The sequence below is a fragment of the Falco cherrug genome, chromosome 2 (assembly GCF_023634085.1).
Source record: "Falco cherrug isolate bFalChe1 chromosome 2, bFalChe1.pri, whole genome shotgun sequence".
NCBI classification, from domain to species: domain Eukaryota; kingdom Metazoa; phylum Chordata; class Aves; order Falconiformes; family Falconidae; genus Falco; species Falco cherrug.
In genome coordinates, this window is record NC_073698.1 from 12202074 (window position 1) to 12214248 (window position 12175).

The 12175-nt window shown below is 47.5% G+C and overlaps 1 protein-coding gene across 6 annotated transcripts; it reads right to left on the reverse strand.

Annotated features, from left to right (window-relative positions):
• Positions 1 to 37: 37 nt before the first annotated feature.
• On the reverse strand, positions 38 to 9066 carry VSTM5 (V-set and transmembrane domain containing 5). Of its 6 annotated transcripts, XR_008730923.1 has the most exons (6): positions 8848 to 9066; positions 5946 to 6004; positions 5525 to 5854; positions 5289 to 5429; positions 3629 to 3752; positions 38 to 857 (listed from the first exon to the last, which is right to left on the reverse strand). XR_008730923.1 is itself a non-coding variant. In XM_055702277.1 (5 exons), the coding sequence occupies exons 1-5, from the start codon at positions 8961 to 8963 to the stop codon at positions 3709 to 3711; spliced, it is 690 nt and encodes a 229-aa protein (XP_055558252.1). In that variant the 5' UTR covers positions 8964 to 9065; the 3' UTR covers positions 2545 to 3708. The 6 variants fall into 6 exon arrangements, 5 of the variants coding, with proteins under 5 accessions (XP_055558252.1, XP_055558255.1, XP_055558254.1 ...); XM_055702277.1 differs by lacking the exon at positions 38 to 857 and having other exon boundaries at positions 2545 to 3752; positions 8848 to 9065; XM_055702280.1 differs by lacking the exons at positions 38 to 857; positions 8848 to 9066 and adding an exon at positions 6533 to 7232 and having other exon boundaries at positions 2545 to 3752.
• Between the last annotated feature and the right edge of the window lie 3109 nt (positions 9067 to 12175).

The following is a 12175-nucleotide window of genomic DNA, read 5'->3' on the forward strand; positions in this document are numbered from 1 at the left end:
ATGAACTCATTCAGGCTTACATCCATATTGTGTGTTGAGAGGGGTGTGTATATATATACATATATATATATGAGAACTTCTTGCATATAGAAAATATTTGAATTGAACATCGTACTTGTATGGTGGCAGATGTTGTTTTGCAGTATTCTTGAGCAATAAAGAATGGTTGTAGGAAATATATATTAAGCAACTGCCTGTGGCAAGCTGCTGCTCAGTTTGTATCCAAAGCAGCTGTCATACTTAGGTTGACGTTTGCCAGTGTGGAACACCTTGTTATTTCAGTTTCTTGAAGTTCTTGCTTCTGTGTAACTGAACTATGAGAGAGAAAGGGTTCTGATGAGTTTCCCAAGACAACTTATGAAAATGAAAAAATACTAGTTGAAAATAGTCTCTTGATCTTCTTGAAAGATGAGTGAATCTTATGCAAGGCCTGTGATGCCAGGTCCCGTATTGCTTGGCTCGCAGGCACTGTGATTACAGAGAGGGGTTTTGTTCCTTGGTGAACGGTTCAGCCAACAGCCTGGTGCATCTGATTACATGAGGCAGTTTGACTCTTGGCAACACAACAAATCTTCTCCAATAATTAGAAGATGAGTGTATGAAACTTCAGTGTGTCTCTATGCTTTGCTGTGCTTAACCTGAATTGGCAGGTGTACGTGTACTGATCGCCTTTTCATCAAATAAGCTCTTCATTACCAAGTAATAGGATCACTGTATTAGCTATTAGGATCTCATAGGTGCAGGGTTTGTCCCCTTCTGAAAAGAAATAACAGATGCAAGAGGACTTCTCTTGTGTTGCGGAAGGGCAAGCACTGCACATCAGCAGTGAAGACATTTATCAAGACTTCCAGGCCTAGCTGGGGGGGAGGAAAAAAAAAATAAAATTAGGGGCCTGGAGGGTCTGGTTTTTGCTGTTGAATACACAGGGTTTCCTAATTTTAATGGAAAACAGACTGATAAGGCTTCTAACAGAGGGACAGTTTTGATATTCTTGGTAGTGCATCTCTGAACATGAAATGAAGACATTAGTTGATGATTAAGACCTTTACAATTGATGTCCAAGTTCACATGATTGCTTTGGCAGTCTCTTTAATTAAAAGCAAAATGCCATAATCCCTTTGATTACTTGGAATGCTCTAAATATTAAAATTTGCTGCTGTTCTGCATGGAGTTTACAAGTGGAGTAAGAATAGCTATTAGTGTCTAAACGTCCACTTTAACAGCTTGCCGTAAGACTTCAGATACTTCAGGCACCTCCAGTGTAGCAAGAAACTGCCGCAGACAGCTTAGTCTCATGCTCTGTATATTAAATATTATTGACATTAATAATGCATATTGACAGACATCAGTTTGTCATGTGAATATGTTGTAAGTGACCCTACCTATGTAAAGTAAGCCTGTTAAATTCTGGGTAAAATTTGTGGGTGAGGAATTAATCTATAAGGAGAGCAGCACATAGGTTAACTCTACTGTACATCCTCATGGAATGTTCTTTGAATCCTGATTGTTCACCTAGGCTGTCGCTACCTAAAAGTGAGGCTGGCACCAGTGTGGAATTGTATCTTTAGCCAAGCTGAGGAAAGTAGAATAACTGTGCTAGCTGGAAACTTCTTACTGCTGTGATAGTGCATCTGAAATTGAAAAATTATTAAGTGGTCGTTTCCTACTTTGATCCCAGCTTTGAAATCCTGTTGTTTAAAAGCGTACATGATCTCTACAATTACAGCAATGCATTCAAATGGTTATTCATGTCTGTATACATTTCCTGACTTTTCCTTTGGCAATTCCAGTCTTTAAGTCAATGTTAGCAGATAATGATGGTGGTATGTGTAAGCTGCACTTTTTGTGCTTTCTAAATAAGCCTGGCAGAGCACTTGCTATGTACTCAACGCATAATGAATAACTTCACATTCAATTTGTAAGATTTAGGGATTAAAGAAAATCTGGAATAGATAAAAAACTTTTTCCTTTTGCTATATGGATACTTTACAAAGTACTTCAAGCTTGGCGATTGAAACACACACCTGTGTTGTCAAAGCTTAGTTCACTCAAAGATACAGAAGACTGGTAATATATACTTAAAGTGAAGAATCAGAACAAACTGTTGCTTTGCCAAGCAGTGCTATAGCTGGGACTTTTTTTAATTTTTTAAAATTTTTTTTAGATTTCTCACCATTTTTGACCCATTCTCCTGTGTGCAGGAAGGAGCAACCAGCTGAATCTGGTACCCAAATTTACAAGTGGGTGAGAGGCCTTTAGCACTACAAAAAGCCAGTTCAATCCAGGGATGATTTTTTAAAGGGACCGTGTTTAGGCTGCTTTGGGAAAAGCCTGTTTGGCATCTACCTGCATCATTATGCATTTGGTGAGAAATTCTGTTTTTCCACAGCACCTGAGAATTGTAGTCCCTGACCAGAAGGGAAGCTCTTATCAGCCTGTCCTGTAAAAGGTTTTTGCAAACAAGTGAGCTGAAGTGTGAGAGAGGCAGTAGCAGCAGTTCGGCTCAAAAAGCCATGTGGCAATCTGCAGACACAGACTCGTCCATGGTCTCTTACATGTTCAAAGTTTATTTCATACTGCAAAATTCGTTACAAAAGCAGCACAGGATAATTTTAAAGTGTTGTCAGTTTAGTGCTTTCTCACTCACAAAAGCAAATGTTATTTCACCCTGCAGATCTGCAGGTGGACAATGTAAGTGCAATATGAAGGTTCAAGAAAACATTAGATCGCTTTGTGTTTTCTTACAACGCAGGAGAGCAAAGGTGGCTTCTCTATAAGAACAATTTCAGAACTGTACTTGTAAATACTGAGTGTCAAAGTAATGCTGTTTTTAACTTTCCTTCTCAGACAGACTTCATCAGTGGGCTACTTTTGCCAAGGACTTGACATCTTTCACAATAAAACTGTTTAGTATTTTGCCATCCCACTGGTACAATGTGTATTTTATCTGACCCCTCTAATGGTTACAGACAGGGTCCTTTTCAGTGCCTGTACATGATTCCTTGTTTAACAACCTTCTCTAGCAATGTCATAAAATGTGTGTTAATATCCTGGGGCAGTGTAAACAATTGGAAACGTAAGTGGGGGAACTTTGAACGCTTTGGCATTGTTTCAAAGTCACTTTTGTCTCATGAAGAATTGCAGTTTGTCTTCAGAGCTTCAGGACATTCCTTACATCCAAAAGTAGCAGCATAGGCGCAATAAGCAGGATTCAATCCTTGCAATTAATTTTTTTAATTTAATACCATAATTAGGCATTAAATTTATTATGTTGAAGGATACTAATGGCTGTTCTGTCTGTAATAGTAGACTTGCTATAGCCAAAATACAGGTGTCCTTCAAGACCATGATGATTTCCTTTATGGGTTGATCTTACAGGCTTGGTTGGTTGGTTGTTTTTTTTAAGAGTGGAAGAGGCTGTAGATTTTATTAATTAGCCACAAAAATGCGTTCGTGCTCAGCAAGAAAGCATACTTTTTTTTTTTTTTTTTTTTTTTTTTTTACTTTGACCTTAGCTAGCAGAGTCAAAAACTTAACAGGTCAAAACAGCTCCATCAGACACTGCTGATTTAATGTCTAATTAGTTTGCATGTCAGGATGTTTCTACAGTAGTCACAAACGTTTTTACCTTTTAGTTTCTTCTTGCTTTCTTTGCCAATACTTTCTCCTGAGGTAGAATTGTTATTTTTGTTATGAGACAGTCCTTGGCTAACACTCAATGGTTTCCAATTCAATCTCTTCAGTTGTACTCGCTGGAAATAAAAGGATATTATTATTGATTGGCAAATGGATTGGAAGGCCAGCATTCCAAAATTAACAATGCTGCTGTTAATAGCTGAGACATTTTGAACCTTTTAATATTAGCTCAAGCTTACTCATCTACAATTAGGTTTTAAACACATCTTTTCAAAATATCTAACTGCATAAAGAGTCCCTCACCATCTTTAAAGTGACACTTGTTTTTCCAGTACAAGACTAAAGGCGCTATGGAAACTCAATAGGACCTCTTCATGACTTCTGAAAGGAGGGCTCTTCTAAGGTGGAATGGGGGCAGGAGTTGGGTCCCTGCTTTGGACCACGCTCTGGGAGATGACAGAGCAAGTCTCCAGAACTGTGGTTTTCCTGAACTCTGCCAAATAACTGTTTGATTCGGCTCTGTAGGAAGATTGGCTTTAACAGGACGAAGAAGAGGCTTTATCCAAACAAAAGCCTGTCTGTTCTGGCATGATAAAAAATTTTCAGCAGCTACAGAAGCTTGTGAGCGATGTGTGCACCATGAAAACAGCAGCAGCCCTTAGGGCTGCAGGTGAGCGGCAGAGAGGAATAGAGAGCTTGAGCCAAACTCATCTCTTCTCAGGTTTTGCAGAGCTGACACAGTATCTGGGCCACAAGGCTTAGGATTCTGGAGTATCTGTGTTGGTCTAGTAAAATACTAATACTTAGGCTGCTTCTTGTAACAGCTTAAGCAACACTTATTAGAGAAGAAATACAGACCTTTTACCTACAGGGCAAGAAACCACTAGTGGAGCTGCACTTACAAAGAAAGGCGGTAAGCACCTGAAATGTTTTGAAGTGGTAAAAGAAACTGAGGATGTGCCCAGAGCTTGAGCCCACGCCCCTAGCACAAGGCCTTGTCTTGCTGCCTAGGCCAAACATCCCTAGCTCTGCCTTGGAAATTTCTTCGCCAATCTGTGAATGTTCCCTTCAGTGCAGCCCTTGTGTTCCCTTGATCTGCTTTTCAAGACTGGTGTCTTCGGCGCAGTGTTAGGTTTTAGTATTAGTGTTCGCTGCGGTCCGCAACTGGATCAAACATGAGTACAGATGAAAGGGGGTTTCAGAGGAGAGGGAGGGGGTGCAGCCCTCCACAAAGTAGGTGGGGGCCACTCCCAAGGGCCACTGGAGTATTTTCCCTTAGGTGATACCCTTCTGGTGCAGACCCTGAGAGCACTGCTGATGCTCTAGACTTTGTCTCCTGCCCTCTGATGGGGGCTTATTGCAGAGCTGGCCTTTTCTCCTTAAGTTTTGCAGTTAACAACGTTGGGAAGTGTTTTGTGGTTTCTGATGTAAAATGTATCAGGTAGATGTCCTGTGGATCATTCTGCAACTAAATACCTATTACTCAGTTGCCTCAGCTAGCAGAGTTGGACAGGATAACTGAACTGAGCCCTTCCAGTCTTGATGCTCAGTGTCCCCGCTTAGCACCTTTATGACTCAAATCACAAGTGAATTTTAGGCTCAAAATTCAGACTTGAAAACCCTATACCTTGACAGCATTCTTAGAGAGATACCTGTCAGTTTGTTTGTCGTCTTCTTCTGAAATAGATGCAGAGATTTATTACACAGCCACATGAAGCAAATCAAAATGGCAGATACTGCAGCAAGAAATGCAAAGAGAACTGCTACGAAATGTAAATCCTCATAGATAATCTCTGCAGAGAGGACAGAAAAAATATTATAAAATTGATTACAAGCAGATTAATGGTTAAACACAGGGTAAAGCCAAGAACTCCCATCTAGTTTGTACCGTAAACATTGACTATGATGGTGCCATAGGTGTTGGTTCCATACTCCTCCGTTACAGTGATAAAATAGTAGCCGGCATCTCTCATGCCCACATTCAGAAGCTGTATGGAGCCATTTTCAAAAGTAGTCACTCTGTCCTTGTAGACCGTGGATATGTTGACGTAATTCCCACTTTTCCACTCAACAATTTTGGTGGTGCCCCAGCTGGACACATGCTTCCACTCAATGGTGGCAATGCCTCTGCAAAAGTATTCAACTGAGAGGAGGATGTTTTGTGCCACTGTTGCGTTGATGTTGGGTTGTGGGACAACTAACGACACTCCTCCAGGAGCTGAAAGAGAAAGGAAGACAATGACTGCAGAGGTGATGCTGCACCAATCATCCAGGGCAGGATGGGACCTCTGGGGCATGATTCATCCTACCTGTCTCGGTGGTCTGTTTTAAGAGAGGATGGATTATGCTTTTCAGTTTCTCTTTCTTTCTGCTGACCATAAAAGGAACATATGTATTTAAATTAAAGACTAAATACACATTTTTAATCGATGACAGGAGAAATGTTTCTATTACCATAAAGGACAAGTAATTGCATGTGTTTCAGTGTTTTGATATCTAAGAGGAGAGCCACTGGAAGACTCTTTTTGAGTAAGGGACCGTAACATTTTCTGAAAACCTGAGCAATGCATTTGTATTTATCAGTAGCTGGCCTTCCTTTAAAATCCTGCATTTAAAGTTTAATCACCATGGCCAAGGTAACCTATTATATTTATTAATTACCATCCCCCAAAAGCAAGAACTATAGCAGTATGTGAAGACTTGGCAAGGACTTCATCATGTTTTCAGGGTATGTAATCAACATTTGAGACAACTGCTTTGTTAAAGCAGCCAGTTATATGCCAGTGCAGATAAATCACATGTAATCAAAGGCACGCAGTTTTAAATGAGGTCAGGGACTTCTTGTTCCTGATGATTTCCAGGCAAAAATGCATGTGAAAGAATATTTAATTCTCACCTAGTTCCCACTGATGTGATTATGGAGCAATTCATAATCCTGTGAAACTGAAATGAGCATTTAGTTTAATATGTAACTGCAGTAATTTCTGCTTGTGTGTGGGTATTTCTGCGTGAAGATTTGGATGAACACCAAACATCTGAGTTTCAGTTGACATACTTTATTTTTTTTAATAATTAGTGGCATGTTTGAGACACTTGGCTAGAGACCTGTCTAGCCTGACAAAATCCTGTCATCTACCCACAAAAATCAAACCAGACAAAAGGCAGATAAAGCACCGAGTAAGCCTTACTGCTGAATGCCTTTTCCTGGTTAGGCTTGGAACAGCCTGACTGCAAGAGCAGAACTGAAGAAAATAATGCTGAGCTGCAAATGTCTGTAATGCAGTGGGGAGGGAGGATGAGACCTTCGGCTATGCTGAAGGAGTGCAAAGCAGGACCCCTGGGGATGGTCCTGGAGATTCTGCAGTCTTCAGGGAAAAGTATGGTTTAAAAAGGCAAAGAAAAAAAAAAACCTCCAAGGGAAAGAAATTCTTCTAAAAAAATCTTAACAAAAAATAAGAACCCCCACCATGGCTAAAACCTCAGAGCAACCACAACTGGGGAGATGGTGGGCAAATGCATTACAAGCTGACTCCTATTTGGGATCTGTAGCAGAATTCAGACGCTCTGCTAGTCGAGGTAAGGCAGGGAAGCTTGATTCCCAGGTCCTCACCTATGAGACCAGCACAGGAGAAAGCCACTCTAGTTTTATAACTAGGATCCTGGGATTCCCCCTTCCTGGGCACCCTGTCGTGCTGGTGCTGCCCGGTCCCCTTGCAGGGCCACCATGCTGCCCGGGTAGCCCTGAGCATCCTCAGCTGAGCTGGGAGAGATGGGCCAGAGCTGTGCAAAAGGGGTTTGTGCCAGGCAGAGGAACAGAACTGACGGGAACCTCTGGTAATCGCTGCAAATTGTTCCAATTGTTTTCTGCTCCATGTGTTTATTTAAAGGCCTTTTGCACTGTTTCTGACCGGAGAGGAACCGCGTGTTTCACCACGGTGATCCTTTCATGTTTTGACAAAGGCATGACTTTGTTTTGAGTATGATTGCAAGGTAAACGTAAAAAAAAAAAAAAAAAAAAAAAAAAAAAGTAATCCTTCTAAATGATTTGCAGATGTGCTTTGTCCCTATCCAGTGCACGGAGCCATAAAAGGCAATGCAATATGTAACCATTCAAAAATATTTTTAATACGCTCTCCTCTCCGCCTGCTCAGGCGAACCGCGCTCATCCAAACAGCGCTGGGCCAGCCCCAGCGGCCGGCAGCGCACCCACCCGCAGCGCCCTGCGCCGGCCCCGCGGGACCCCCCCGGGCCAGCAGGGACCTCCGGGCCAGCAGGGACCCCCGCAGGGACCCCGCGCCGCCCCGAGTGCGGCGAGCCCGCTGCGCTGCCAGGGGATGGAGCGGGCAGCCGGGCCGGCAGGGGGGGCGGGAGCCGCCGCGCAGCAGCTCCAAGTGGCGGACACGGACACACACACACGGACACACACACACACAGCTTGACAGTGCAGCTCTTACACCCCGGGGACGTTTCCTCCGCCCTTCCGTGTCCTGCTTGTGCGTCACCTTGATGATGAAGGAGACGGCGTGACGTGTCCACACCGAAGGCACTGGTGGCACTGCCCACCCCGGTTCCCGGCGCGGGGGGTGGCTGCAGCCCCTGCCAGCCCCCGCCTGGAGGGGACCGGCCGGCTCCCTGCGTGGTGCCCCGGCCCCGCTCGCCCCCCGTGGAAAACCCACCTCCCCTCCTCGCCGCCGCGTTTCCCAGCCGGGCCCGCACCCGACAGGCTGGTCAGCCGGGCTTGGGTTCCTCCGCCACGCCTTGGGCCCCCCGCGGCTGGAAAAGCGGGGTTGGGGGCGGGGGAGCGGGCGTGCGGCCGGGGCTCGGGGCGCGTCCCCCCGCGGCCGCGGCTCCCCGCCGGGGCGGCCGGTCTGGCACCGCTCGGCTGGCACCGCTTGCTCCGAGCGAGGAGCCCCCCCCGCCCCCGACCTTTTCCAGCCTGAAGAGAGCAGCGATGCCTGCCTGAGCCCCCCGTACGCGCTGTGCCCACCCCCTCCCCAGCAGCTCCCCCCCCCGGGCGCTCCCGGTTGGGGCCAGGCTGGGAAGGGCTCCCGCCGCCTGCCAGCAGCCCAGCGCCGCCGGCCGGGGCCGGGGGACGGCCGGGCTCCGCACCACCCCGCGCAGGTGCCGGGCCCGGGGTAGCGCGGCGAAGAGGAGGAGGAGAGGGCCGGGGGAGGAAGCAGAGGGGAGAAAGGGACGGAGCCGGACACTTACTCTGCAGAGCCCACCCGGCGGCCAGGCAGAGGGTGACGGTCCCCACGACGACGCCCCGTCCCCGGCAGCCCTGGAGCGGTCTCATCAGAGAGGAGCCGGTGCTCCAGGGGTTGCATTTAAGCGGCTGGGCCGGCCAGCGCGGCCCGACCGCGGGGGCTGCCCGCCCCAGGCCTCGTCCTCGCTCCTCTCCCTCCTCTTCCTCCCCCCCCCCCCGCCGCAGCGCCGGGGCTGCTCTCAGCTCCCCCGCGGCGCCCGCCCCGGCCCCCGGGCTCTCCCGCACCTCACACCCCGCGATCCTCCGATACGGACTGAAGATGCAATTGGCTGCGGCAGGGAAAGCGCTGCCCGGCCGCCTGCCATCGCCCCAGCCAGGAAATGAGCGCTAATGGGCGGCCGGCGGGGGCGCGCAGCCCTGCCCGCCTGCGCCGCTTCCCGGGCACCGGGGCGCCCGGCCGAAGCCGCTGCTCTGCCTGTCGGATTGCGAAGGGAACACGTATCCGCCGGGCACGTTTCCCTTCGGGGTGTTGAAAATGACTTTGGTGGCCCGAGGAGTCTGGGGATACTGCGGGCGAGATGGCGGGGCTGGGCAGCAGCATCCCCACGTCCCCATCTCGGGACCACGCTTGGAAAATGAGCCGCGGTTCCCATCCCACCGTACCCAGCACAAGCACTGGGTGCTCCTCTCTCCTTTCACGGTCTTCCAAAGGAGATCACCAGAAATGCTTGTCCTTCTTTGAGAAGGCACGGGACAGCATAAGAGGGAAACACAATTACAGAAACATGCACGTGCCCCAAGCCTGAAAACTCAACCTTGCTCAGTGGCAGATGCTGCCAGAAGCCATCTGCAGCCCAAAGAGAGCCGTGGCACCGCCACACCACCCCCCGAGCAGGGAGAGTTAAGCACCAGGGTGGCCTTTTGCCTCTCCTCAAGTTTTCTTTAGTAGGGTGTGGATAAAAGAGAGACACCTGGGTCTGCTGCTTAGGGCAGGTGTAAGGTAAGGGCAGTCACCCATGTGAGGAGGGATGGCTGAGGTCTGCCAGAGCCCTCCTCACCCGACACCCACGTCTCCCACTGCACTGTATGGATTAGTGCAGGTTTCCCTACATCCTGGCTGTCTGCGTGGGTGACAGGTGAGTCCCACGGGGGGCTGGGGGGCCGAAGCACAGCCCCGGGCAGGGGGCCGAGCAGGAGTGAGGCTGGGCTGATTCAGGGCTTGGCTGCAGGGCACTAGTTCTTACTGCGGCTGTCTGACAAGTGTGATGCTGTCATGTGCAGCCAGGTGAAAACCTTCGTGTGACGTTAAGGTTTCTACTTGCACACCTCAGAGGTGACTTCTAGGACTTAGGTGAGGCCTTGGCAAGAGTGGGTGCAATCTGCATGGGCTCCAGGGCCCATCTTTTACTCGGAGTGCAATAAAATCTACAGCTTCTCTGACTTCTGGTGCATCTCCTGAAGCTTCAGCAATGAGTCAGGTGAAGGGATCGAGGGAGAGAGGTCACTAAGGACATACTGCCCAAATATTTGATCTCATGTAGGTTTTGCAGCCTGCCATGGCGCTGGGGGTGCCTGAAAACATGGTTACATTTCATCTGCAGAAGCAGCCTAAGAAGTGCTTCCCTTCCACCCCATCTGTCTCAGCTGCTCCTGGGCTTTGCCAGATCCCCTCTGCCGCATCTGGCCAACATGGTGCCTGGGTGTCCCTGCTGAAAATGAGATTACAGGAAAAAATAGTGGAGCCCATCCCTCGGCAGAGATCCCCACTGGCAAGGTTTTTTCCTGACCCTATTGCTTCATGGCAGTTTTATTTCTCAGAGCATTAAAGAAGGTCTCATGGTGATGTGACTTTATGTCATTTTCCTTTTTCATTTCTTTCAACCTGTTTAAATTATTTTTGAGCTCTTGGCCCAGTGACCTATTTTGGCAGCACAACATATGAGGTATATGCTCGTATAAAATGAATTGAACTTTGATTAATTTAAAATGTATCACACTGGGTTGCATTTATTTAATACACTCTGTTGGAAAGACAGATGTTAGCCATGAAATTAAAATCCAGGTCTGGAGCTCTTCCCAAATATTGTCAGTTTGGCTTTCCAGTATAGGTCAAATGTTCAGTCTTGTGATAAGAAACAAGTGTGTGTTTTCAGCATCAATAATTGACAGCAGAGCTTTCAGATCCCTTCTTTTTAAAGGGAGAATTATAAAATGTCTGCAGGTTGGTTGTCTTGTTTTTTTTTGTAATATAAACTGCACCTTTTGAAATACAGTGACACATAAGACAAAACGCCCAGTGTTAAGAAAACATTTCACCAGATTTTTATAAACCCTATTTATGTGAAAGCTGGCTGGTCCCTCTCTCCCTGAGAGCCCCTTGCAAGCAACGCTTTCTCCTCCTGTGCTGCAAACGTCCACTCCACAAGGGATGTGGTTTCTCTTCAGCAGAAATGCATTAGGGTGTGAAACGGCAGCGATGGGTGAGCGCTGTGGGCAGGGCAGGAGGGAGCCCACTGGCAGGGCAGCAGAGCAGCAGGGGCTGGGGGGGCTGAGGGCAGGCTCCCCGCTAGCAGCCCATAGGTACATGGCTGTGGCGAGCAGCACCATAGGTGCTGGTGTTGGGGACCACGGGGTGCAGCCCTCAACAAGTGACGGCAGAGTGAATCGCTTGACTTCAAGGAGTATCAATGATAGCTGTATTACTGATTAGCAGTGAATCTAACTAAATTTAACCTCAGTGCTTGGACCCCCTGAGGCCCCCCCAGCACCAGCCTGCCTCCCAGAACCCCAAATGCGATGGGGGGTGAGCTTCAGCAGATCTCTCCTGCTGTAGGCATGGGGTTTGAAGAGGATGCTGTGGACAAGCTGGTGGTGGGTCCTGGGCTCCAGTGCTTGGGCACTGGTGCAGGGCTTCAGCGCTGGAGCTGTTTCTGCCTTGTAATTGCAAAGGGGTGTGCTCTGCCCAGCTCTTCTGTGGGGATGCTGATTTGGTAGCTAACTCGGGGTAACTTTACAGGAAAGCCAGACTGGAGTGTTAATCCTGAGATTACTTACCTTGGCATATTCATGATGTGTTTTCCTAACAAAGCTGTTGATTGAAATCCTGTCCAACTACATTCAGATGAGGCTGATGATACTCTGCTCCAGGTTATAGACGTTTCATCCATTAATGCTGCTCTTCTGGTTTTATTTTTCTCTACTTGTCAAATAGCAATTCTAGGAAACATGAAAGTATCAAGCAATATTGTACAGGCTGTAAAAATTAGGGTTGGTTTTTTTTGTTTGTTTGTTTAATTACAAAGTGCCCTTAAACTAGCAGGGTCTGGGAATGAT